A 27956-nucleotide genomic window follows, 5' to 3' on the forward strand; every position below is an offset into this window, starting at 1 on the left:
AGTTGTCTGCAGAAGCTGCAAAAGGGAATGGGGGTAGGATAGGAAATGGAAGTTGGAAATTAAAGAAACTATACAACCAAAACAACATAAGCCAATCATTTTGGTGTGCTATGAACTCGGGAATATGATTAACTCAACACTTTATAATTGAGATTAAAAAAAAAAAAAATCCCAAGCCAACCATCCAAACAAATAAACAGTAAGCCCAACAGCAACAAAACCCAAAAGCAATAGACAGAAAATCTCATGAAAATTTTAGAAGGTTTCCTATTGCTCATTATGGCTGGACCAAAGAGATTGCGCGGGGGGAGGGGGTAGTTTGCATATAGGATATTGGAGAAACTAACATGATGGTTTCTTATGTTTCAAGTATTTCTAAGTGCTTTATATGAATTTGTTAGTTTAATTCTTACAAAAAAACTTTGGGGTAGATATGATTATTCTCCCCATTTTACAGATGAGGAAAATGAGGCACAGAGGTGAAGTGACTTGACAAAGACAGCTAATAACGGCCGAGCCAGAGCCCTAACCTAGACAGTGGAGCTCTGGACACCATGCTTGTGACCAGCGTGCCATACTGCTGTAGAAATTTAGCTAGTGGTTAGCCATATCAATTCTCTCTCCAGTGCAAGATCAGAGATCCTACCAGTATCCACACTGGCTGTGGATACTGGTAGGATCTCTGCAGGAGGGATCCGCTAAAGATGTTTATTCACAGGCTTTGGTCTGTGCAGTCATTATCAGGAGCCCCAAAATGTTGGAACATGAGAAAAGGAAGGTTACCCTCCAGATGCAGAGAAAATACACAATTTTGAAAAACAACTTCATTATAACAAACATAAGAAAAATTTTAAACTTTCCATTTAATGACAATAATAAAATTCAAGAAACAAGAAAGGTAAAGAGAAATGAAAAGCAAAAAATACAATTAAAATTAAACGTAAATGACAAAAAAATCTGTCCATGATAATAGAGAAATTTTTGTGATCCTCTCAAATTTCACAAGAAAATAAAAACATATGGAATAATGAGGGAGACAAAAATGCTTGGAGCAGAGACCAGAAGCATTGGAGTTGGACTGTTACATCATGAAAGATTGACAAGCCTCTGGGATTTGGGGATTTCTCTGTTCCACGATCAAGTATTAACTTATATAATATTACTGAATAAAAATCTGCAATAATTTTTTTCCTTTAAAAAAGGCAATTTCATATGGTTCAGATCAGTATTTAATAACTGGTAATAACTGTAGCCTCCAACAACAGAAGCCAAGGGGCTCTGGCACAGAGGAGGGAAGGAGGGAAGAAAAACACAATTTTTTACCTTTTCCTTTTTTTTTTGCCATGAACATATAGTACCTATTCAACAAGTTAAGAAAATCAAGCCCTGAATCTTGTGTCCTGTATAATTCAGATCCCCACCCTTCGACCCGGGGGACAATTACCAAAGTCTACTTCATGAGGTGGAGCCTAAAAGGATTGGATATGCTTCTAGGACAGTGTGAGCAGAAGAAGCTTGAGAAGAACAGTGGCATTAATTACTGTCTGTGGGTAAGGCTGTGCTGCTATTCAACTCCGAAAGGCAGGGAATAGTTGAAGAAGAATGTGGTAGACAGAAAAATGGTCCTGCAAAGATGTCCATGTCCTAGTCATGGAAGCTGTGAATATGTTAAACTAAGTGGCAAAGGGAGATTAAGGCTGCAGATGAAATTATGATTTTTTTAATCTACTATTTTTTTTTTTTTAATCTGCTGACCTTAAAATAGGAAGATTACCTTGGATTATCTGATTGGGCCCAATGTAATCACCAAACCAAAAACCAAACCGGTTGCTGTCAAGTCAATTCCGACTAAGAGCAGCCCTACAGGACAGAATAGAACTGCCCTACAGGGTTTCCAGGAGCGGCTGGTGGATTCGAACTGCCAACCTTTTGCTTAGCAGCGGAGCTCTTAACTACGATGCAACCAGGGCTCCAATGGAATCACAAGAGTCCTTAAAGATGGAGGAGGGAGGCAGAAGGGGGGTCAGAGTAATGGGATGTGAGAAGGATCAACCAGCAGTCACCGGTTTGGAAGATGAAGGGAGAGAGCCATGGGCCAAGGAACAGAGGCAGCCTCTCGAAGCTAGAAAAGGCAAGGTAATGGACGCTCTAGAGCCTCCAGGAAGAGACACAGCCCGGCCAACACTTTGATTTTAACCCAATGAGACCCGTGTGAGACTTTTGACCTCCAGAACTATAAAACCATAAATCTGTGTCATTTTAAGCCACTAAATTTGTTTTAATTTGTAACGATAGCAATTAAAAAAAAACAAACCAAAATAACAAACCAAAAGAAAAAAAATTGGTAGGATGAGGACTGAGAAGAAGGCAGGAAGAATTCTAAAGTAGATCTAAGGAAAAGGCGCTAGGACAAAAATAACCCCTCGACGTTCCTTTTATGATGCGCCTCATTATGGCACAAAGGAAGACATGGAGTTACATTAAAAAAATGTGCAGATTGGAACAAAGTGATTCTCCAGCTAGGTGGAAGAACTCTTGTTTGCCGTGCCATCAGTGCAGGCCGGGGATGCCTGCCAACTCCAACTGAGACCAAACTGACACATCTCCAGTTAGGGAAGCAATGCTGTGGTAGCTGCCAGGGCAGACAGGCTTCACTATATCCTTCAAGTGCCTACTCTGCTTTCTGTCAATTAATGTACGTGCTGGAGAATATTTACAAACCAAGAAAAATTATCATGATGTAGCTCTCATGAATGTGGCTATTCGTTTCTGACTATTAAGACTGATTTTTTTCCCTCTGTGGTGTAAATAAAACAACCAAAAAACCAAACCCATTGCCATGGAGTCAATTCTGACTCATAGCGACCCTATAAGACAGAGTAGAACTGCTCCGTAGAGTTTCCAAGGAACACCTGGTGGATTCAAACTGCTGACCTTTTGGTTAGCAGCCGTAGCTCTTAACCACTACTCCACCAGGGTTTCCAGTGATGTAAATAGTAGGGGAAAAAGAGTTTACTGTAGTAGCATGAAGCATCTAGTTGGTTTAAATTGCTCTGAATAGACAGTGGTGTTACTACCATATAATAACTTGATTATAAAAAATCAGTGATTTTCCAGTCTGAGAGAATTGTTATTATTCAGAAAATAAATACAGTGCACGGCAAATGAAATCAAAATCCTTCCAAGTTTTCCTATAAGTTTTCCTGATAACCATATTCTCAAGTCAGCTAAAAACAGTTGAAAACTCAGAAAACAAAGCATACATCTCCCCAGTGCTTACGGTAAGATTGAAAGCGAATGAAACAGAATAAGTAATTGAAATGACTTTGGCAATAGCTCATGCTGGCAAAGTGGCAACATACAGTTATATTCCTTTCAATTTATTCTAATTGGAGTAATGGATGCTCTTTGCCCAGACATGGTTTAGTTACCAAACCAAACCAAATCCAGTGCCATCCAGTTGATTCCGACTCATAGTGACCCTACAGGACAGAGTAGAACTGCCCCATAGAGTTTCCAAGAAGCGCCTGGCGGATTCAAACCGCCGACCCTTTGGTTAGCAGTTATAGCAGTTAACTACTACGCCACCACGGTTTTCTTATGGTTTAGTTATGGAGTAGAAAATCTTCGTTTCCAGACTGGTTATTTATCCATGCAATATACAGTACTCTGAAAATGGAAAAGTCATAACAACTTATTACTAACTTACTGCTTTTGGTAGCATCCACCCAAATATTTGGCATTCTCTATCTGTAGACATGTTATATTAACATATGCAGAACAACCACAGTTTTAGAGGTTAACTTACTCTCGGGAAAGCTGCAACAAGAATCTAGAAACACAGTTCATCCACGGGTCTCTGCATGTCCTGGAGAAAAATTCACATTCCTTTTCGGTCATACTACATCACGCTTTTAACGTGTTTATTGTGAATAGTTCCCTTGTAGACTGATTTCCAAAAAGGATTATGGTCTCATTTCAGCCAGGCTGCCAAAAGCTCTGTGCTCACATGATGATTCTCTTGCTGTTTTGCATTTCTTTGTCTCCCAGCCAGTTCCTCAGCAGGGAGTTCATAGCTGCAGAGGGTTGGCTGGACCTATCAAAACATACAAACCAGGGAAAATCTAGTCTATTGGGACAGCTGATGCCCAAACACAATCTTTTCAACAAAGTTAAAAGTCATTTCAGAGAGGAGCAGGATGAAGTGACGAGACCTACAGGAAAGGGTTTTTGTAAAAATGATCGCCAGAAACATATAAATCAGGCCAGAAAGTAACTCAGACCTTCCACTGAAATTAAACTCATAGAAATAGGGTAATGGAGCAATGTAATTTATTTCTGGGATAACAAAAGGAACTCTGCATCCTTTCTGCATTTCAGTGGCATGGCATGTGCACTAATTTCAGCATCTTTCTTGGAGTAGAAAAACAGGAGACTCTTTAGAGCAGCATCATATAAAAATACCTGCTCTCCTCCAGCCTACCCGTTGGTTATTTTTCCAACAGGTCCCAGAAAACAAACTACTTGCTTTATAAGCCACCACTGTTTTTTCTTTTTTTTACTGTGTCCTGCTTTCCAGAATTGTTCAAGAAACATGTTTTAACGTGCAATTGCTGGTATTACATGTTTTTTGAGCATCTCATTTAAGTAGAAGACAAACAGATCCAAAACTTCTTGTAACTCATGGAGTTTGTCTTTATCTGAAGAAGGAGCTTGAAATGGGACACTCTTTGCTTACAGCCAGTAAGTCTATTAAATTCTTCTGTACTGTAATTACAAAAGAGAGGGAGACAATGTGCTATACTTGGTATTCCTGAACTAAACAGACGTGCACCTGTATCCTTGGTCAGTGGTAATGGCAGGAATTTTTCCTTGCCTATTTCCCATTCCCTCAATGTTTTTCCAATCAGATTTCCTCTTGATAATTATGCGAGGCCCAGAAATCTCTCAACAAGCAAAAAGATAGCTCATTTAAAAAAAAAAAAAAAATCTGGAATTCTTTCTGTGTCCGAAGATAACAAAATTATCATAACATTTTGTATACAGAGAATATAATTTAGGAAAAAGTTTTTCAGTAACTTGTTTCCTAGAAGGAACTTTGTTTCTAGGATAGGGTTTGTGAGTTCTAGCTTAGTAAACTCCTGGATTTCCTTCAATATGTTGACCTCTGTCTTTATGCCTACCACACTGTTTAATCTCTGTAGCACTATAATAGGGCAAGCCTCCTGTGAGGTTTACATTAACTTTACCCAAAGTAATTCGGTCTTTATTCTTGGAATTTTCTGAGTAACTGAAGTACCTTTTTTATCTATGCCTCCACTCCACACCTGAGGGTTTATGCTAATTAGGTGATTCAGGTCGGGGTTGGCCAAGTCAGAAAGACCATCATGTGATATCAGCTGACCTCAAGGAATGTAGGCTGATTCAATCAATCATGACTATGTAATGAGGCCCCAATAAAGGCTCTGGACATGGAAGCTCCAGGGTCTTTCTGGTTGGTGAAACACATCGATGTACATGGGAGGGTAGCACAGCACTTTTTGGGATGTGAAATTTCTGCATTGGAAACCTTCGTAGACCTCGTCCTATGTGTCTCTTCATTTGATCCTTTTTTCTGTAATAAAACTGTAATCATAAGTATAGCATTAACTCTGAGTTCTCTGATTCATTCTAGAGAATTATCAAACCCAAGGCAGTAGTGGGAGCCAGCAGGTCAGAAGTGAGGGGGGACCTGGGGACTCTCAAGCTTGCAGCTGGCATCTGAGATCTTAGGCAGACTTGCAGTATACAGGCCTGTGCCCTATAACTTATAAGCTCTGACCCAGCACTAGGTGGTGCATATGCATCTGGGGTCAGAATTGAGCAGAGATGTGAAAAGTGAGGATCTGATGTATTCTCATATCCACCCTAGTTAATGTTCTTTTATCAGCTTTTTTTTGGAAAAGTCATATGCATTTTCTCTTCCAAATAAACTTTAGAATCAGCTTGCCAATTAAAAAAAATAGTCCTATGAGGATTTAAAAAATGAAATGGCATTGATTTTCTAGCAGAATAGCACTACTATGTGCAAGGTACACTTAAATATTAACACATTTAATCTACACGACAATCCCATGAGGCAGATTCTACTATTAAAAAAAAAATCCAGACTTGTTGCTATTGAATCACCTCTGACTCATGGCTAACCCCATGTACTTCAGAGTAGAACTGCACTTCACTGGATTTTCAATGACTGTAATCTTATAGAAGTAGATTACCAGCTATCATAATCGCCCTTATTTTATAGATGACAAAAGTGAGGCCCAACATGGAGGAACCTGGAAGGCATTATGCTGAGCGAAATTAGTCAGAGGCAAAAGGACAAATATTGTATAAGACCACTATTATAAGATCTTGAGAAATAGTAAACCTGAGAAGAACACATACTTTTGTGGTTACGAGGCGGGGAGGGAGGGAGGGAGGGTGGGAGAGGGTTTTTTATTGATTAATCAGTAGATAAGAACTGCTTTAGGTGAAGGGAAAGACAACACTCAATACATGGAAGGTCAGCTCAAATGGACTGGACCAAAAGCAAAGAAGTTTCCGGGATAAAATGAATGCTTCAAAGGTCAGCGGAGCAAGCGCGGGGGTCTGGGGAACATGGTTTGCGGGGACTTCTAAGTCAATTGGCAAAATAATTCTATTATGAAATCATTCTGCATCCCACTTTGAAATGTGGCGTCTGGGGTCTTAAATGCTAACAAGTGGCCATCTAGGATGCATCAATTGGTCTCAACCCACCTGGAGCAAAGGAAAATGAAGAACACCAAGGCCACACGACAACTAAGAGCCCAAGAGACAGAAAGGGCCACATGAACCAGAGACCTACATGATCCTGAGACCAGAAGAACTAGTTGGTGCCCGGCCACAATCGATGACTGCCCTGACAGGGAGCACAGCAGAGGACCCCTGAGGGAGCAGGAGATCAGTGGGATACAGACCCCAAATTCTCATAAAAAGACCAAACTTAATGGTCTGACTGAGACTAGAGGAATCCCGGCGGCCATGCTCCCCAGACCTTCTGTTGGCCCAGGACAGGAACCATCCCCGAAGACAACTCATCAGACATGAAAGGGACTGGTCAGCGGGTGGGAGAGAGACGCTGATGAAGAGTGAGCTAATTATATCAGGTGGACACTTGAGATTGTGTTGGCAACTCTTGTCTGGAGGGGGGATGGGAGGATAGAGAGAGAGGGAAGCCGGCAAAATTGTCAAGAAAGGAGAGACTGAAAGGGCTGACTCAAGAGGGGGAGAGCAAGTGGGAGTAGGGAGTGAGATGTATGTAAACTTATATGTGACAGACTGATTGGATTTGTAAACGTTCACTTGAAGCTTAATAAAAGTTATTAAAAAAAAAAAAAAGTGAGGCCCAGACAGTTTCAATAACATACCCAAATTTACAAAGCTGATGAGGAGCAGAACTTGAGTTAAGCTCTTGATCACCTTGCTAGAGAATGTGCGTCTAAATTACAAATGCTACACTGCCCATTTGTGCATGTCTTTCTGTTCATTCAATTCTCGCTTCAGGACACACATTTTCCAATTCTCTTTGCCTTTCACTTCATATACTTTGAAGCAATACTCTCCAGTGCTAGAAGTCTCATAGACTTCATGCGATGGATTTTGCATCAGGCTAAAACATTCCTCCTGTTGGATTCCTTGCAAGCTATTTGTATAGAGCACTTGTCATCACGAGGTCTGTGTGCAGCCATGCTCAGCCCTGTGCAATCAAGAGCAAGAGCAAAAAAATCTTGACTTGCAAAGAGAGAAAAATGAAGCAGCCCAGCAGCCCAAGAAAGAATGAGGCTGAGAATGTCTGTTCCTTTCCCGGGGGCTTTTCTGCTCTGGCTTTTCGTCCTTCCTCAGACCCAGTTGCGTTGCCTACATTTAGGTTTGTCAGATGTTGCTGTTAGCCTCTGCTGAGTTTGCCCCCCAACTCATGTTGACCCCATGCACGATGGAGTGAAATGCTGCCTGGTCCTATGCCATCCCCGTGATCAGTTGTGGATCGAACCATTGTGATCCCGAGGGTTTTCATTAACTGATTTTTGGAGGTAGATCTCCAAGTGTTTCTTCCTAGGCTGTCTTAGTCTGCAAGCTCCACCGAAACCAGCTCAGCACCATCACACTCAGGCCTCCGCTGACACACAGGTGGTGGCTGTGCATGAGGTGCTTTGGCCGAGAATGGAAACTACCTCGGTCTTTTGTGTGGGAGGTGAGCGTTCTACCACTGACCCACCAATGCTCCCTTTCAACAATTGTTCTTTGTTACTTAGAAATATAATATACAAATTCTACATGGTCATGTTCATGCTTTTTTGCCTCGAAACATCTTCAGTATGATATATTCCTGCCCTCTATTTTTATTTGCAATGTTCAGGTATATTTAGAACAACATTTATTCTCTGCTCACAGGATGTCTCTTGAAACAGCACAATTTTATTTTTATTTTTACCTAGTCTGCAAATCTTCTACTTTCCATGTAGGGACATAAGTCCCTCGGATGGCCAATCCATTTTGCTCAGTCATCTTATTTTATAGTTTTTTTCCTGTAGTTTTCTATTTCTCCATTTCTACACTCACCGTGTTTTCTCTGTTCCTTTTTTTTTTGGTTCTCCTTTCCCCGATTCTTGTTAAACAAAAGCTCTGAGTCAGTATTTCATTCTACTAGTGATTACCTGAAGTGTTAACAAACGTTTGAACCTGCATACTCTGACGGTGTTAAAAATCAGCCTGTATCTCTAGCAATAGTCTCTCCCACACTCTGCCATGTACTTGCCTTCATCCTACCCCTCACAGGATATTTTATTATTTTGTCTTGAAACCTCAGCTCCACCCTTTGGTAGCTGTGCGAAGCCAGCAAATGACTTACCTGGAAGCCTCCATTCACTCATCTGTAAGAGGCAGAAGATACAATAGGTCGCCCCTAGGGTTTGTTTGGAGCCCTGGTGGCACAGTAGTTAAGTGTTTGGCTGCTAACCAAAAGGTCAGCAGTTCAAATCCACCAGATGCTCCCTGGAATCCCTATGGGGCAGTTCTACTCTGTCTTATAGAGTCGCCATGAGTTGGGATTGACTCAATGGAAACGAGTTTGGTATTTTTTTTTAGGGTTGTTTTTAAGGAGTAAATGAAACAACACATGTGAAGTGTTAATAAGCACCAAAACCAAACCTGTTGTTGTCAGGTTGGTTCCGACTCATACCCACCCTATAGGACAGAGTAGAACTGCCCCATAGGATTTTCATGTTTTTTTTTAATCTTTACGGAAGCAGACTGCCACATCTTTTCATGTGGAGCATCTGGTGGGTTTGAACGCCTGACCTTTCAGTTAGCACAAAGTACTTAACCAATGCACCACCAAGGCTCCTTTTAATAAGCACAGAACCTAGAAATTAGTGGACACTTGATAAATGCTAACAATTCTATTCTCCATAGCCTTGTCAAAACTGGAAATCAGAGAAATTTTTAATTCTACCAATTTGACTTAAAAAGTAGTGCAGTTTGATTACTTAATGTACATATCTTAGATTACTTATGACTTCAAGCATAGTTTAATATAATTTTTGTCCATTTATTTTCCCCTGTAAGAAATCTGTCCATTTTCTTTACTGATACATCTGTTATGCTAGCATTTTTTTTTTTTTTTTTTTTTTGGCCCAGACTGAAAATTTCCTAAATTGCTGACTTTGAAAGCAGTCCATCATTGCCCTCTTGCATCTAGTCTTGCTGACATAATTTGGATTCTCATTAATTTGAAGTATTTTGTTTTACTGTCTAGAATATTTTAGGATTTTTCCCTTTAACCTCAGGCATATGAATTTTTTACTACAAAGTTCTTAGATGCAGGTTTAAATGTAGATGTAATGCTGCCATAACACAAATATCTCAAGTGGCTAGCTTTAGAGAACAGAAATTAATTTTCTCATAGTTTAGGAAGCCAGAAATCTGAATTCAGGGTGTAAAACTAGGGGGAGGCCCTTCCTGGTCTATTTCAGGTTCTAGTAGCTTCCAGCAATGCTGGTAGATGCATCTGTCTCCCTGGTTTCTCTCTTCCTCTTTCTCTGGGTGTGTCTCTGCGTCCACTCTGCTCTTTTGGTAACGCAGAAGTGTTTACATTTGGAAGTCACCCACTTGGGTATGACTTAATTAACATAACAAAGAAATCCCTAATTTTCATACTAAATCATATTTATAGGTATAAGGGCTAGGATTTCAACATATATTTTGGGGGGATGCCTTCCAATCTATAACACCAGTCCTTTGTTTTATCCTGATTTTCTCCTTTCATACCCATTCATCTGTTCTTGGACACAATCCTAATAAAAACCTAAACTAACAGCTTCAAAAACTACCATATTGTGATAGCTTTAGCAAACAACATCCATTTAATATTTTCATGATATTGGTACTACATCTGATATTGGTTAGTCAGTATTTTGTAAACATGTTTCTGTAATAGTTCAGAAAAATGTATAATTTATAAAGAATATAAGCAAATATTTTATATATTGTTATATGAAATACCAAATGTTTACATATGTTGAGGTATGTTATACATTAGAGGAATACAATAGGATTTCTTGCTTGAGTTTTAGAAATAATTTAAGTGAATTCAACTCTCACGATAATATGAATTCATTTTGTATAGGGCATAAAAGTCTCCTATAGATTATTTGCCAAAGATTTAGAAATATAACTTCACAGATTTAATTCAAATATTTATAAAAATACATAGACAAAATATGTAACATGGATAAGAAAAAGGTTAGAGCACAAAAATAAATGAACAAAGGATTCCAATGATTAACACACGACAGCACACAAACATCTGAGCTGCAGCCTCGGCAGAAGTTTGAATGCAAATCAAAGCAATTTAAATGTTAGATCAGCAAATACGCATATATATTTATTTAGAAAATTACCTATACTGTATGATCTCAACTACGTAAAAAGTGCAATAAGAAAAGAAGGAAACAGTTGAAAATGTTAGCCTGTGTGGTTTCTGTTCTGTTTTGTTTTTTCGGTATGGTAAGTTTGTGGTGATTTTTTATTCAATTCCATTCTATCTTTTTCTCCATTATATAAATTTTCTCCAGTGAGCATTAAAAAAGAATTAAAGTTATATAACATATCACAAAAAAAAAAAAAAAGCAACTGCAATACTGCTTGGTTTTCAAAAGGTTTTCTGATGATATGATATTATTTAAGGGAAAAGCTAAAATAATATGTAAAGCTGGCACAGATTTTTAAAAAATTGATCATATATATAATATATACGCATACACACATACAAATGTGAGGGGAAGATGACCTTAAAATCACCGAAAATGATTGATGAGGTAATTCGGGAAGTCACCGCTCCCCCACAATCATAAAACTTAATATAACATACTCAAAAATTTAAAAATCCAAACAAATACTACTGTGACTCTCCTTGTTTTCAAATGACATAATTGAACTGTTTTTCAAATGTATATGCTTGTTTACTTGTGAGTCCAAAAGCCTCTTAACCTTGTGGCCTCCAAAACAATTTCTGGAAAGGTTTCAGTAAGTGAATCTTGGGCTGTGTTCGTATGTAAAAGAAAAACCATAAATTCGATGTATCATCAACTGGTGTGAAGTATCCATGCAGCTCCTACCTGTTGAAAATGCTCCTCATACATTTTATCAAGAGAATTTTTAATAAATGGTAAAATATATATATAAATATTTCAAAAAATTCAAAGTGTAGTTTTATTTCTACCACACACCCAGTGCCTGGCTCTTTGGGTGTCTTTGTTAATACAATACTTTGTATTACCTTTGTCACAGCTTGCCTATCACCTCTAAATCTGAGGGGAAGACTCTTAATAAAATTTATTCATTTATTAACTGAATATACAAAATATGCCTAGTACTGATATTCAGTAAGTTTTAAAATGAGACAAAGTGCTAATTATTACATATAACAGAAGTTTACATGAGCTCAACAAGGCGTTATTAAGCTTGAGGATTTAAGGGTCGTCTGAATGAGGGAGGAGCTTCCATCTCATGGTTGTATCAACTTCTTCATCAAAATCGCCCAGTTCCTGCTCTTTAGAAAGCTCTAAGAATACCTAAGTTGGAGACAAAAGAAGGAAAAGAATTATCAAGGTGTTGATGGCCTTCCCAGTGAAGAGGAAACATGCATGTTGCTTGTGTATGAAATTCACAGGGATGATATACATAACCATAAAAAAAGACCTGCCTGTTCCAGTGTGCACTGAGAGAGACTGTATTCTTTCAGGTTAAAGTTACGCTTCACTACAAAAACAAACAAACGCAAAGGGCTCATATTAGATGTTTACAATTTTTCACCAAGAATTGTTTCAGTCACACAAAGTAAAAATATAAATCATTAATACAAATGGAAGATAAAGCTGAATAAACAAGTTGGAGAAATAATGAAAAGTCATAAAGGGTTATAGCAAATACATATTAAATTAATCTTGACATTAAAAGAATACTGTGCTAAAACAAACAGTTTGATAATACGTGTTTTGTTACCTAGTGTGTATGTCTTGGGGAAATATATATTTCCTTGAGGAACTATATAACTGATTGATATATTTTCACATATGAGGAAGATTTCCTGGAAGGATGGACAATTTCTCTGTCACTTTTATTAGTGAAATGTAAATCAAGGGAATTAGCTGACATAGAAAACCCAGGGTGAAGGGGGTGGAAATGAACACGTAAGGAATGAGGAGAAGGAGAGAAGTAGCAATGAAGACTTGGGGAATGAATGGGTTATGTAAATATGGGCAAAGCAGGCAGCACTAAGGGGCATGTTGAGGCTAGCGTCATGAATTCACAGTAAGACCAATCACCATGTTTTTGTGCTTTCTGCAGCTTTGATCCCTGCACTGGTGATTAACCTCTTTCCAGAGAGCTGGACGAGCCAAAGTTGAGGTTAAATACCACCATCCTCTACGTTTGGAATTCTTACCATTATGCCACTTCAAGGTCTATTTTTTAAATTTTTACCATTTATTACACAATTTTCTCCCATTAAACTATTATCTACATATGAATTGATTCTTCAAAAGTTTTAGTTTGATACCATTATTCTTACCTGCCTCTAGTCTGTGAAAGGCCCGAGACAGAGGGTGAACATCTGCTGCTGGTAGTTTATAGGCCACGAAGGAGGAATACCTGGTAATAGGAAAGTGTCATATTTGAGCATGAGCTTCAATGGCAGAAAACCACCACTGAAATAAATATTGATATTATTAACAATTTATTTCTAAAAATAATAGTCACACAAATTAATATGTGGCTTAAATAGGATATAAATAAAATCATTCATCAATGAAAATTAAAAAAATTACTCTTGGTAGTGGCTATTGAAGACAGTTCTCCATGTAATAATCTGGAATAATTACTTTTATGCTCAGTTTATGGAAACTCTGGTAGCATAGTGGTTAAGTGCTACAGCTGCTAACCAAAAGGTCAGCAGTTGAAATCCGCCAGGCGCTCCTTGGAAACTCAATGGGGCAGTTCTACTCTGTCCTATGGGGTCACTATGAGTTGGAATCGACTTGACCATAACGAGTTTTTTGGTTTTTTTTTTTTTTTGGCTCAGTTTATGCAAACCTTTTGCTCAATGAATTCAGATATTCGGATATGATCTTTGGTTAGTTCAAATTAGGTTGGGAACTAACGTCAACCTAAGAGTTTATCCTTGTCACCTTCCAGAAAGCTAAGTTGAAACGAGAGATATGAGGTTGGGAGAGAGGAACAGAACAGCGGAGCAGGTATTTAAGACTAACTTAAACTTCCCTGGCTTCTGAGGAAGACCAGAAAAATATTTTGGCATCTTGTATATATGGCGCCCTGGCCTATGAACTACAGATAATTCCATTATATTCATACCGTGTTAAAATGAAAGTAGCAGCTTTTATGTCCAACTTCTTAGGTGAGCTTATGACTCCAAGGAATTTCAAATTCATTCTCTGCCTCCCTTCCCTTCCCCCAGTTTCTCTCTCTCACACACACACACCCCATTCTAGACTTCACTTTGAGGCAAGAAAACACCATTAAGGGGAGCCTTATTATCTCAATTGCTGTTTTTCTATAAGGGGAATTTACCATAAATATTTGCATCTTTGTAATAGGGTCACTATGAGTCGGAACCGACTCGAGGACAATGGGTAATCAGCTTCCTGGGCATCTTTCAACTCATGATCTGGAAGACTCAACAAATCAAGTTTTTGAGATCTCTATCTTTTACTAAGAAGTCAAGTTACCTTGACATTGTCACAGAGCAAAAAAGGAACCACTGAGCAGGCTAAGCCTGCATTTTCCACCATAATCAAAAACTCCCTTCACCTTTCCTGCCGCGCAGCCTGAGGGAAAAGTTTCAGAATCTCCGTGTGTACCACAGTCACTTGAGAAGGTTCTTTCAGTTTTAGTTCTAGAATGTAATCCTTGCCAAACTTGCTTTTCAGGTGTTCGATGTGGCCAATGCATCTACAGGCAAGAAGGACAAAGTGTTGGGAAAAAAAAAAATTGTCCCTTAATTTCTTGATGTTATTCTCCAATTTGAAATGCAAGGAAAAGGGTGTCTGTGAAGGAGTGAGAAGCCGAGCTCCAGCTGCTGAGAGCGGCCACACCCCTCCCACGGAGAAACGCTCATATTTTTTGAGGGGTCAGTTGTGGCCTCTGGACAAACACCCACCTGAGCCTCCCAGACACCATGATGGCCACGCGGTCGCACAAGGCCTCGGCCTCAGCCAGGTAATGCGTGACTAGGACGGCCCCCTTCTCGCTGTTTTTAATGGCTGCCTGGATTGCCTGCCTGGAGTGAATCAAGAGGTTATTTAAACAAAATACTGCATTTTATATTTAAATAAATGTAAGAAAAAAAGAAGAGAGATGGAGGCGGAAACTAATAGGTAAAACACAGTTTATGAAGCTTATTCAGATCGTAGTTCAATCAAATCAAGGAAATATAAATACTAACTAGATATTGGATAACATTAAGGCACTGTTTTTAATATTTTTAGGTGTGGTTAAGTTTTTTTTTTTTAATTTTTATTGAGCTTCAAGTGAATGTTTACAAATCAAGTCAGACTGTCACATACAAGCTTAAATACACCTTACTCCATACTCCCACTTGCTCTCCCCCTAATGAGTCAGCCCTTCCAGTCTCTCCTTTTGTGACAATTTTGCCAGCTTCCAACCCTCTCTACCCTCCCATCCCGCCTCCAGACAGTAGATGCCAACACAGTCTCAAGTGTCCACCTGATACAAATAGCTCACTCTTCATCAGCATCTCTCTCCTACCCATTGTCCAGTCCCTTCCATGTCTGATGAGTTGTCTTTGGGAATGGTTCCTGTCCTGGGCCAACAGAAGGTTTGGGGACCATGACCACCGGGATTCCTCTAGTCTCAGTCAGACCATTAAGTATGGTCTTTTTATGAGAATTTGGGGTCTGCATCCCACTGATCTCCTGCTCCCTCAGGGGTTCTCTGTTGTGCTCCCTGTCAGGGCAGCCATCGGTTGTGGCCGGGCACCAACTAGTTCTTCTGGTCTCAGGATGATGTAAGTCTCTGGTTCATGTGGCTCTTTCTGTCTCTTGGGCTCATAGTTATCTTGTGACCTTGGTGTTCTTCATTCTCCTTTGCTCCAGGTGGGTTGAGACCAATTGATGCATCTTAGATGGCCGCTTGTTAGCATTTAAGACCCCAGACGCCACATTTCAAAGTGGGATGCAGAATGTTTTCATAATAGAATTATTTTGCCAATTGACTTAGAAGTCCCCTTAAACCATGGTCCCCAAACCCCCACCCTTGCTCCGCTGACCTTTGAAGCATTCAGTTTATCCCGGAAACTTCTTTGCTTTTGGTCCAGTCCAATTGAGCTGACCTTCCATGTATTGAGTATTGTCCTTCCCTTCACCTAAAGTAGTTCTTATCCACTAACTAATCAGTAAAAAACCCTCTCCCGCCCTCCCTCCCTCCCCGTCTCGTAACCACAAAAGTATGTGTTCTTCTCAGTTTATACTATTTCTCAAGATCTTATAATAGTGGTCTTATACAATATTTGTCCTTTTGCCTCTGACTAATTTCACTCAACATAATGCCCTCCAGTTTCCTCCATGTTATGAAATGTTTCACACATTCGTCACTGTTCTTTATCGATGCGTAGTATTCCATTGTGTGACTATACCACAATTTATTTAACCATTCATCCGTTGATGGACACCTTGGTTGCTTCCAGCTTTTTGCTATTGTAAACAGAGCTGCAATAAACATGGGTGTGCATATATCTGTTTGTGTGAAGGCTCTTATTTCTCTAGGGTATATTCCAAGGAGTGGGATTTCTGGGTTGTATGGTAGTTCTATTTCTAACTGTTTAAGATAACGCCAGATAGATTTCCAAAGTGCTTGTACCATTTTACATTCCCACTAGCAGTGTATAAGAGTTCCAGTCTCTCCGCAGCCTCTCCAGCATTTATTATTTTGTGTTTTTTGGATCAATGCCAGCCTTGTTGGAGTGAGATGGAATCTCATCGTAGTTTTAATTTGCGTTTCTCTAATGGCTAATGATTGAGAGCATTTTCTCATGTATCTGTTAGCTGCCTGAATATCTTCTTTAGTGAAGTGTGTGTTTTTTAAAAAAAGATTTTTTATCTTTTGGAGATACTAACTGAAATACTTATAAATAAAAGGATATGCTGCCTGGGATTTGCTTCCAGATAATTGGAGAGTGGGGAGAAGAAGTGGGTTGGTAGGTGTAGAGCAGATCAAAGAAGACTGGCCATATGTTGGTAATCGGAGAAAATGGGTGCTGGGTTCATAAACGATTCTCTCCGTGGTTGTTGTGCGCCGTCCAGTCAATTGCTAATCGTAGTGACTTTATAGCACAGAGTAGAACTGCCCCATAGTGTTTCCTAGGCTGTAATCTCTATGGAAGCTGATTGCCAAGTCTTTTCTCCCAAGAAGTGGCAGGTGGGTTTGAAGTGCCAACCTTTGAGTTAGTAGCTGAGCACTTAACCATTGTGCCACCAGGGCTTCTTGAGTCTCTCTACATTGTACATAATGTCTACAGTAAAGTTTAAAATAAGTTGAAAAGAATACTGGACAGTCACAAATATGAAACACCATCGGAGAATTTTTATTAATGTAAAGCGAAGTCCTAGGTTGGAAAGCAAGAAGAGAAAATTTGTGCTTAAAAACTGGATAAGCCAAGTTGACAGATTTGGTCAAAAGGAGGAGAAAAAGGAAGTTGGGTCAGTAAATTAATGTTCTCTGAGGAATCAAAGTAGGAGTTAAAAAAAAAAAAAAACAAGGAGACCATTATAGACATCTCAGTAATTCAAAGGCAAAATTAAAATACACTCCAAATTACAAGATCTAAAAATCCAACAAAGGTCTTAGAGAATTTCTTTTTTACCTGAATAACAAAGGAATATGATGCAACATTTAAAAATCTATTTGGGAAGTATTTGTTTTCCTAATAACGTGGATAACGCCACTGAATTAGGAACCAGGGGATGTGAAAGTTGATTTTCTAAGATCAGTTTAAAAATGCAACTTTACATACGGTGTCTACTCCCAGCTCATGCGCAGAGGGTCAGCAAAAGAGAAGATCATTCTCACCACATTTGTTGCTGCAAGGTGGGATCCAGGCCTGTAGACGGCTCATCCAGAAGCAGTACAGGTGGGTTTCCCATGATGCTCAGCACAAAACACAACTGAAATGCAGAGAAACGCCCTTGTTTACTGCCACACTGTGCCAGCTCTCAGAGGACCATCCCACACCACACATACCATCCTACTGGTTCCTGGGGTTAATTTCTGCACTGGTACCTTCAGCAGCTCCTGCAGCTTGAAGGCATCCACCAATCTGATGGAAAACAGGATGAGGATATTAGGGCAAGAGAAGATATTTGGCAAATGTAAGCATACAGAAGAGTAACAGCACTGGAGATGTTAAAATTACACAACTCTCCAGATGCCTGGACAATGCTTCAAGACTTCTGGTGTCTTTTCATTAAATATAGCCCTGCAAACCAACCTCATTAATCCTTCAAAAATGCCCCTTCTTGGCAGTTAAGAGCTCCACACACAGCCTTGCGGGGCCAGAGACTGTTGGTCACACCCCATCTCTAACCACTGCCTAGCCTGGCCCAGCAGAAGCTAGACCTCTTGAGGCTGGTGGTGAAATCATTTGGAAAAGGATAGCAAGAATGGTTGCACAACGTGAAGACTGTAATAATCAATGTCACTGAATTGTACATGTAGAAATTATAGAACTGGTAATGTGTGTGTTTTCACCACCAACCCCTAAAAAAGACTGTGCCTTTTTGTTTCTCAAGGACCACGCTCACTTTGAAGTACCAGATGGTAGATGTTTAGCCTGCAAGTTTCTTTTCCCCAAGACCTTTATCTCTAGAATTTCGTATATTCCTTGGGACTTGTTCTCCTGCACTACTGCATAGCCTTCACAGAACCAGCTGCACGTCACGTGATTGTAAATAGCATGTAACCAAAAACTGCCTTGTGATAGTCTCGGCAGTTTCCACAGAACTGCCTGCCTGTTTGCAAACCTCTCCCTCTTTCCCTCTTTCTTTTACTCTCACTCTTAATAAACAGTTAATCTCTTTAAATGTCATAGCCTTGTGCTATTACTCTCAAAACGCTAGGGATAACATTTTTAAAAATCAGTTTATTTTGGAATAGAAAGATGTTTCACCTCTTAAAAATCCTTTAAGAAAAATCAGAATTGCGACTTAGAGACAGAAGTGGATGATTTTTCGTACCTTATTCATTGTAGATAATTTTATGTGGTTATTTTTTTAAAGACCCATTGTTCAGAGATGTGGGAACCAAACAAGGTCTTGTCCCCTATTCCTGCTCTAAACACTGACACTACAAAGTTGGAGGCATCACTTCTAGTTTCTACTCTTTACTAGTGAATTTGTCACAAACTGGACAGTCACCCTACCTCTTGACCCAAAGGAAACACGTGACTTCTCTCTGTACCGTGTAATGGTGGCTGCAGCGTCTGCTTTCCTCAGCCCTTTCACAGCTGCGTACACCTCCAGGTGCTCCCTCACCGTCAGGTTGGGCCACAGCGGGTTCTCCTGAGGACAGTACCCCAGGAATTTGACCACATTGTCTTCCTGGTGACCCCAAACTGAGTTAGATCCTTTCAGCTCCACCTAAAAAAGTAAAAAGGTTTTAGAAACACGTGTAGCCTTTTCTTCAGACACGCAATTACTCAAGAAACTGACATATAATAATAAGCGCCTGAATTTTTGAGCATCAAAGAAATATTTGAGAAATTACTTCATATGCTTGTTATAGAAAACCATATAAATTACTAATATACAAATATACCAGTTGGCACAGAGTCAATTCCAACTCATGATGACCCCATGAGTTTCAGAGTGGAACTATCCTCCATAGGGTTTTCAGTGGCTAATTTTTTGGAAGCAGATTGCCAGGTCTTTCTTCAGAGGAGCATCTGGATAGATGTGAGCCTCCAACCTTTCAGTTAGAAACTGAGCACATTAAACATTTGAACCCACCCCCCAGGGGCCCCCATATTGAAGTATGGTTTTATAACTATAAAACTGAACCATTCCTTTATTTTTTACTACCTCTCCAGCCGTGGGCTTTGAGATCCCAGATATCATTCTAATAGATGAACTTTTACCAGCGCCACTGGGTCCTAGCAATCCCAAAATTTCACCTGAAAGCAAGAATCACTGACTGTTAATAACAGAAGTTAAATATTAACATAAACTTGTTTTTTTCAATAAGAGTTGAGATATTTGAACCCCCACCCAGTTATTATCATTTTGAAATTTATAATATGTGTGGAATTCATGTCACCAAAAGACATTCTTTACCTTCTATGTTATACAGAATATTATTGGAAAGTTTATAGATTCTATGTCAATATATCTGTTGTCCTTTTCCTGGATATTTGAGTTAAAAAGGTTCCAAATTGTTTTCCATAATAAATTGCTACTGTGCTGAGTCCATGTATAAAATGATTCCTAAACCTGGGAAGCCAGGGATATTTTGTCTATCCCAAATTTTACCACTTGTGTCCAATCTAAATTGCTATAAAAGCTTCTTAATTTGCCCTTCCTCCAAATTCATGAATGAATAGCAAACAGTGTAACATTTTCAAAACATAAATTAAATGATGGCACAACTTTGCGAAAAAGCCTCTGATGGCTTTTCACAAACTTGGTTTAAAATATGAACTCCTTGTTGTGTTTACAGAGCTATACCTAACCCGGTCCCTGCCCACTTCCCTGACCTCCTTCCTTCCACGAGCAGATGCATCCACTGTGTTGTTCTTCAACCATTCCAAACGTGTCTACAATACACATCTGAGTTCCTCTACCGCCTGTTTTCTCTGCCTAGAAAGCTCATATGTATTAATGACAACATGGTTGGCACTTTCTTAATACCTAGATATTAGCTTAAATGTTGCTCCTCGAGGAAGGTCTTCTCTGACCATCTAGCCAAATGCAGCCCCAATTCATTTCCTTCATTTCACTTATTTTAATGCTCCACAGAGAGCTTACTTAATATCTGAAAGTTTTCTTGATAAGTTATTTTTGTTTATGGACCCCCAGCTAGGACCATGAGCTAGGAACTTTGCCTACTTCCTTCATAACTGCATGTCCAGAGCCTAAAACAGACCATAGCACACTAAAAAATATATGTTTAATAAATGGATGAATGAATGCACCAGCAAGTAGAATGGTGCCTAAAACATTTCTAAAAACAATGACGAATAGAAAAGTGGTTATTGCAAACCTTTTTTAACACAGAAAGAGATATTTCTTGTAGCTATCTTCTTCTTTCTCTTTGAAAAGCAGCATTTCTTCTTGCCTGCATATTCTTTGTGGAGACAGCTGGCAATAATGACCGGTTTCTGCAAGAGATGACAGCATGATTTTCCTCTTAAATTTCAGAGATTTCATGTTTCGATGTTCTCCTTGCTGGGCCCTTTTCTGTTCTGTCATAAACCAAATTATATTTTGTGTTGAGGGTAATCCATATTGATTGTTTCAAATGTAATATGCACTCTTTAATGTAAGCAGTACTTCACGCTTCTCAGTGAACTGGGAAGACAACATAGTTTCATGCAAGCTGGCTCACTGTCTTTCCAGCACAGAAGTAGCTAAGCTCATGGAAACATCACCATACCTAAGGCAAATAAAAGGTAAAGTTTGAAATTGTACTCTCTACTTAGCATTTTATAATAAATTCTACTTAAACTCTTCAACTCATAAGGTCTTGTTTGATTTTAAAATTATAGCTCTACTTATCAAAATCCGTTTTCCTCAAAAGAAAAATAAAGTAATCACGTTTGAGGTTCCTCTCTGGATAAAGCTTCAGTGAAGCTCCAAAGAAGTGCCTGTATATTTAAGGATTAGTTTCAAAATAAAAACTAGCAGATCTTGACCGTTCTTGAATATTTCTGTTAACATTTATTTTGTCACTTGTTTTTCTACCTCATCGATGTTCGAAGTGGTCAGGGCAGTTGCTGTTCTTATTCTTTCTGCTTGAACGTCTTCATCTTCATCTACGGGTTCCTCTGGATTCGGTCGAGCATCTCTACTTTGGGGAGAAATTCTGTGGAGAAAATTAGATATATTACATGTGGTTTTCTAGGTGTCAAGGATGTATCAAAAATCAGCTTCCTTGTGACTCTACCATGGTTCTTTCTTTCAACAGACTGGCGAAGTTGAAACTGTGGATACCTGCTTCTGCTTTTGCCAAGAACTCCCACCCCAATAGCCAGAATCCTTTCCTCAGTATTGTAACCATTCTTCCAGTTAACACCTTGACTCTTTCAAATCAGCCAGCAAGTACTGCTGCTTCCTCTTTGAAAATCAGTTGACTGCATTTTCTGGGTTCACTCTGAGTTCATCTTAATCATACTCAGATATTCTCTTTAGCATCTTTTACTGATAACCCCTTCTAGAATCCCTCTACTTGCAAAACACTCTCAACTCTGAACTAACTCAATTTCATCCCATCTCTTTGGTTCAAGGATGCAGGGTCAACGTGAATGGGAGAATGACTTATTTGGGTAAGAAAAAAACTCAAGAAATATTTGAGGGGCTGGAAGTTACTTTCAGCTCCCTCAGCTGGTTAGTGGCAGAACTCTGCCTAGAGGTTATATTTCCTTACAAGGAAGTCAGTGATTCACTAGCCAAAAGGACAAGATAGTGCTGTTTACGTCGTACATGTAAATCCCTGCTAGGTCAATACAGTAGCCACGATCTGGGAATATTGAAATATGATGTGAAGTGCCAAATTGAATTATTTTTATCCAACCTGAAAACAGGGTCCTTTTGCATTGTTTTCTTCCCACACTTCATTTCCAAGCATCTTAGAACAAGCAGGAAAATCATAACCTGAAAGTAAGGCTAGGAGGAAAGAAAAACAATGATATTTAGGAAAAAGTTCACAAACATTATTTAACCATTTGAATTAAGTGGACGATCTTTTGTCTGCAGGTAAGGTAGATGGGGCTCATTCCTGTCCATTGGGGAGATAGTTCTGGCTCTACAATGAAAAATCAGCACAGTGGAACCTGCCTCTTTTCTTCCTCTCACAACCCAAATCCAATCTGGCAGCAAAGTCCGTGTGCTCTAGCTTTACAATCATCCAGAAATTAACTACTTCTTCTCCCTACTTGTGCTACTTCTACCCATGTCCACAGTATTATCATTTCTCACCTGGATTATTACAACACCTTCTTACCTGGCTCCCTCTTTTCTCCTTGCCCCATCATCTATTGTCAGCATGGTAACCAGAGTGACTCTTTTAATACTTAAGTGTGGTCCTATCACTCTACTTAAAATCCTACACTGGCTCTTCATTCACTCACAGTAGGAGTCAAAGTCCATACGGTGATCCAGAAAGCTCTAGGTAACCCCACCCCTCACCCCATTACCTCTGTCATCTTCTCTCCTAAAAGGCTCCCCCTTGGTTTTTCTGCCAAACCACCTCCTGGCTGCTGTTCGAACAAGCCAGGATTGCTCCTGCCACCTCTTCAGCTTGCTTCCTGGACTCCTTTAGATCTTTATTTCTCTGCAGGATCTTCCCTGACCACCGATCTGACACAGTGTATATTATTTATTTAGTTTGTTATCTGTCTCTTCCTCTAGAATATAAGCTCCAAGAGGGCAGGGATTTTTGTCTGCGTATGCTTCTGTGCATAGAAAGTGCTGACGCATAGTATTCAAAGACAGGAGCTTTCCTCAGCCTAACATACTGACATAGTTTCCCCTTTCATTCTTCTTATTTGACTTTTGCCCTTTTAATCCAGGATTTAAAGGATTTAAGTTATATTCCATCTGTATTTTCTGTTACAAGCTGTCTCAGATTTGGAGGGAGGAAGTAGTAGAGTCTTTAAAACAAACACATACACAAAAATTTTATATTGAACTCTGGACTTATCATCTAGTCCATTCATATACATAAAAAGTAAATCTAGGACTTAGAATCATTATGTCTGAATATAATTCTTCTACCTAAGGCTGTGTTAAAAACACTTTAAAAGTTAGCACACTTAAGAGCAGATAGTGATCCTAAATGATATACATCCAGAAGAACACGTGGCTAGGTAGAAAGGCCTTCTCACTATTAAGGACACTAGAAGATCAGCTTCACTCAGGTCATGATCTTCGTCTTCAGATATTCTATACTGCTCATTGATTCTCTGCAAAAAAAAAAAAAAAAAAAAAAGCCAGATGGAAATTGCTCAGTTTTAAAGTTTGCATTTAAATAATATGAAATTTTACATATGGAGCATTATTTCCTTTATTAAGCTGGATACCCCATGCACACTGATGACAAGTAATTACCTGCAGAGAAGAGAGAGGAGTCTTTTATTCAAATCTGACTAGTTCTCAATGACCTGGTAACGTACCTGGCTCTCTCTTTCAATCTGTTTTTTTCTTTTTATTATTATTAAGTCTCTTGGCTTTAAAGTTTGCCAAAAGCCTGCCAAAAGTGTAACAGGAAAAGGTGCTGGCCCTGTGAAAGATTCTGAGCATTGATATTATTTAGCCTAACTGCCCGACACAAGTCTTTTTAGTGTCCTTTCCTGTCCCAGTGGTGCTTCACCACCACAATAATTAGTTGTTATTCAGTCTTCCTTCATCAAGCAATACATTTAGAAGTTAACTCGTTCCCCATAAATAATATGTGACAGATATATGTTAATATATTTCACTTAGCAGGTCTATTTATAGGGGGGAAATGCTTTCAGCAAAGGAATTAGTTTCCAATCAAGAATTCTAGGCATCACTCAGCTGGTAGCAAAGCATTTTTGCAGATGAAAAGCTTTCCCAGTTTCCCAAGAATACAAACCATTAGGGAAGTCCTTTCTCCTTCCTTTAAAACCAGTTCAGCCAGGATGATGTAGGGCCCCAGGGAGTGTGCTTCTAAGTTATCTCATCCCACATTCCAGCCTCTTACATACCATACTTCTGCTCATGGGTGGAATCACATTCCTTTTCTCTAAGGTCTCCTGGTCTTTCCTGCCTCAATGCCTTTGCTTCCCTTGGCAGAATGTGCTTGCCTCCTTCCCTACCCTTGTACTAATTAGTTCTCACTCATCCTTTAGGGCTCTATTTAAACACCACTTCCCCCAGAAGGATTCTCTGCCTCTCCAGAGCACATCCGCTATGCCTCATATGTGCTCCCTGGTCCTTTACACTTTTCCTTTGTAACTCTTGCCTTGATTTGCTTGAGGCTGGTCTGTTTTAATCTCTACTCCAAATCAACCCACTGCCCTAGAGTCGATTCTGACTCACAGCTACTCTATACGACTGAGTAGAACTGCCCCATAGGGGTTCCAAGGCTGTAAATCTTTAGGGAAGTAGACTACCACATCCTTCTCCCGCAGAGTGGCTTGTGGGTTAAAACCACTGACCTTTTGGTTAGCAACTGAGCACTTTAACCACTGTACCACCAGGGTTCCTTTAATCACCACTAAGCTATCTGAAAGGAAGGACTGTATGCTCTTGTTCATCAAGTGTCTCCAATTATTAGCACAGTGCCTGGCACATAGAAGTGTTTAACAAAAATGTATTTTTTGATGAATGAATAGTATTATATATGAATTTATCCTCTCAATGGACAAATGACTACTTATTGAACTAGACACTGTTACACTGTTTTCAATATGACAGATTAGAGTAAGATTTGACAAGCCCTGGTGGTGCAGTGGTTAAAGCGATTGACTGCTAACCGAAAGGGCTGTGGTCCAAAACCACCAGTGGCTCCCCAGGAGAAAGATGGGACAATCTGCTTCCATAGAGAGTTATGGCTTTGGAAACCCTATGAGGTCGCTGTGAGCTGGAACTGACTCAAGGGCAGTAGGTTGTATTTTGCAAAGTGCATATGGCAAAGCTTTTTTAACAACTTTACTGAGGTATCATTTTCATATCATAAAGTTCACCCATTTTAAGGGTACAATTCAAGGATTTTTAGTTAAGTTTACAGAGTTGTGTAATCATTACCACAATTCTATTTTAGAACATTTCAATTACCCCAAAGAGACCCCTCATTCCCATTCACTGTCCCTCCCTATCCCCACTTAACCTACTCTCTGTTTCTATAGATTGAGACAAAGCACTTGAACACACTGCATAGTCATAATAAATAACACAGTGAGTAATATTTCTTACCGCTGTTGCAAACATGAAAAATCCACTTATGGTAAGTGAGGGAACTAAGAACATGATGACAATCAGGATGGCATAGCTGAACTGGTACAGTATAATGCCATCAAATGTGAGTACTGTGATCTACAAGGGAAGACCAGATAGATGGCACGTCAGACAAATTAGCCCACTGACATTTGAGAAAACAGAGCTAAGTGTTCTCATCACGTATATAAGTATTTTCTCATATATGCAAATACACCTGAATGGCCATCACAATTTCCACTTTCAGAAGGAGGAGGAGGAGTAGGGAAGCTTTCATTGATGGGCAAATAGAAGCTCCTTAGCTCCGCAGTAGAAGATTGTAAATAGACAAAAAGTCTGGGGATGAAGGTAAAAGCTGAAATGATCAAATAGACTTCCTGGAAGGACATTATTAAGTGTAATCCAAGACAATAAGCTAAACAGAGGAAATATCTTTTTATAGCTAAGGTAATAATATTGCTAATGTAGAAGAATACGTAGCCAATGAAAAGTTACATGGACAGTTATAGAAAAAGAATACCTCTTGCCTCTGACCTAGCTTCTCAGGCTACTGTAAAGCTTTCTCCTCATTTCCCTGCTCCATTTGTTCCTCATTCCAAATAGATGCTTTTTGTAAGATTGTGCATTTTGATTGTAATGGACTCTTTTTCTATTAGAATACTTGGAAATGCAGGGGGAGGGAAAGTAAAATTTTTTATTTTTCTGTTTTAAGGATAAATTTTTTGGTAAATCAGTATATATTAAGCACTGTATTGAACCTTTGCTAGATCATCAATGTATTAATTAGAATAAAAATAGTAAGAATTATAATTGCTAAATTCACTGAATATTACAAATGCCAGGCACGTATTATATATTTTAATCCTTACAGCAACTCTATAATATAGCTACTGTTATTATCCTCCCCTTATAGATGAGAAATTAAGGGTTCAGAGAGGTTAAATCATATCATATAACCCCACAGAACTGTAATTCAAAACTCCGTGTGTAAGGCTTGATGTCAAAAAAGTATATTTTTTGAGGGACCATTTTATAGGGTTATGTTGCATCAATGCTAAATGAAATAATCTGGAATAGAGCAATATAACTTAAAATGAAAAAAAAATGAAGCATTCAGTAAAAGCATAATATGCATTTTAGATGGCAAATCTAAAGGACTCGTTTCGTTTTATAAACTCCACAATCTCTTTGTATAGGTATCATCATCTTTTCATTTCTCTTTTCTTGGTTTCCAAGATGTTATTCTTTTCTATTTTTCCTCCTATCTTCTCATTTCTGATAACTCTAAGTCCTTAAGTCCACTTAGCTGACTCTTCCTAGTCTACCAGGACTCCAAGCTTCTACCTTTATGCCTCTTTCTTTTCTTTCCTTCTCCTGCACCTTCTTCTCATCCACTAGAACAGGAGAGGGTGTCAAGCTGTGTCAAAGGAAATGCTCTGTGCTCAGAGTTTTGAGGATGTGCTGACATGCCTCTACTACTGAGCATAACCAGCTGGAAAGGTGCTTCCTTGTCAGACAAGTGCCTAGGATATCCATGAAGCTCCACATCCTTGGATGGCCGGGAGTCCTTTGGCCTCAAGAAACAAATTAACTGCTGACAATGGTTTCATGCAATTATGGAGTGAACCCAAATGTGTCTCCCATCACAAAAGGACCACTGGGCTGGCCATCAACTTACAGTACACTCTGACGTCTGATTCTCTGAGGAATAAAAAATAACCTCAGTCCTAAGGCAGCCGAGTTCAAGTATATATTAGCTACATGAGGAAAAGGTCGATCAACACAACATGCACATAGGGGTCGCTGTGAGTCAGAATCAACTCGACAGCAACGGGTCTATATCCTCAATATATACTTTGGATGAAATTATAAGTTATCTGTGTCTGGCAAAATGCAAAAGCTATTACAAACCGCTTGAGGTCTTTGTGAAGAAGCCAAATTTGGAAACATTTTAGCCTCCCAAATCCAGATGTGTTGATCAACACGAGCTTTGAATCCGTGTTGTCAACCATGCTACTATCGCATATTTTTTGACTTGTGGAATAACATAAGGTCTGATACCTTGACTATTCCTAAGTCTATCATAATTACCTTGAGCAGGCCACTTAATTTTTTTCTTGTATAAAATAAGGGGAATTATACTATGTGATTTGGAATTTTTTTCAACTCTGATATTCTAGGGTTCTATAAATA

At 39.1% G+C, this 27956-nt stretch overlaps 2 protein-coding genes across 7 annotated transcripts in view; both read right to left on the reverse strand.

Moving 5' to 3' along the window:
* The window catches only part of ABCA9 (ATP binding cassette subfamily A member 9), a 78947-nt gene extending 74908 nt beyond the window's left edge, over nucleotides 1-4039 (reverse strand). For both annotated transcript variants that reach the window (XM_049859328.1, XM_049859327.1), the window contains exon 1: nucleotides 3809-4039. The gene's annotated coding sequence lies outside the window, so the exon portion shown is untranslated. The remainder of the gene's footprint in view (nucleotides 1-3808) is intronic.
* A 6624-nt stretch (nucleotides 4040-10663) lies between these two features.
* ABCA6 (ATP binding cassette subfamily A member 6) overlaps nucleotides 10664-27956 on the reverse strand; it is a 64606-nt gene continuing 47313 nt past the window's right edge. For 4 of the 5 annotated variants that reach the window (XM_049859322.1, XM_049859325.1, XM_049859321.1 and 1 more), the window contains 14 exons: nucleotides 25743-25862; nucleotides 23690-23767; nucleotides 22378-22469; nucleotides 21549-21669; nucleotides 20848-20965; nucleotides 19671-19762; nucleotides 19051-19229; nucleotides 17836-17911; nucleotides 17665-17759; nucleotides 14738-14857; nucleotides 14389-14529; nucleotides 13133-13212; nucleotides 12266-12321; nucleotides 10664-12134 (listed from right to left, as the gene is read on the reverse strand). In XM_049859322.1, the coding sequence (XP_049715279.1) occupies nucleotides 12033-12134; nucleotides 12266-12321; nucleotides 13133-13212; nucleotides 14389-14529; nucleotides 14738-14857; nucleotides 17665-17759; nucleotides 17836-17911; nucleotides 19051-19229; nucleotides 19671-19762; nucleotides 20848-20965; nucleotides 21549-21669; nucleotides 22378-22469; nucleotides 23690-23767; nucleotides 25743-25862 (1470 nt within the window). In that variant the 3' untranslated portion in view covers nucleotides 10664-12032. The remainder of the gene's footprint in view (nucleotides 12135-12265; nucleotides 12322-13132; nucleotides 13213-14388; nucleotides 14530-14737; nucleotides 14858-17664; nucleotides 17760-17835; nucleotides 17912-19050; nucleotides 19230-19670; nucleotides 19763-20847; nucleotides 20966-21548; nucleotides 21670-22377; nucleotides 22470-23689; nucleotides 23768-25742; nucleotides 25863-27956) is intronic. The other variant, XM_049859326.1, reaches the window with a different exon arrangement.

Source organism: Elephas maximus, chromosome 19 (assembly GCF_024166365.1).
Source record: "Elephas maximus indicus isolate mEleMax1 chromosome 19, mEleMax1 primary haplotype, whole genome shotgun sequence".
In the NCBI taxonomy this organism is placed as follows: domain Eukaryota; kingdom Metazoa; phylum Chordata; class Mammalia; order Proboscidea; family Elephantidae; genus Elephas; species Elephas maximus.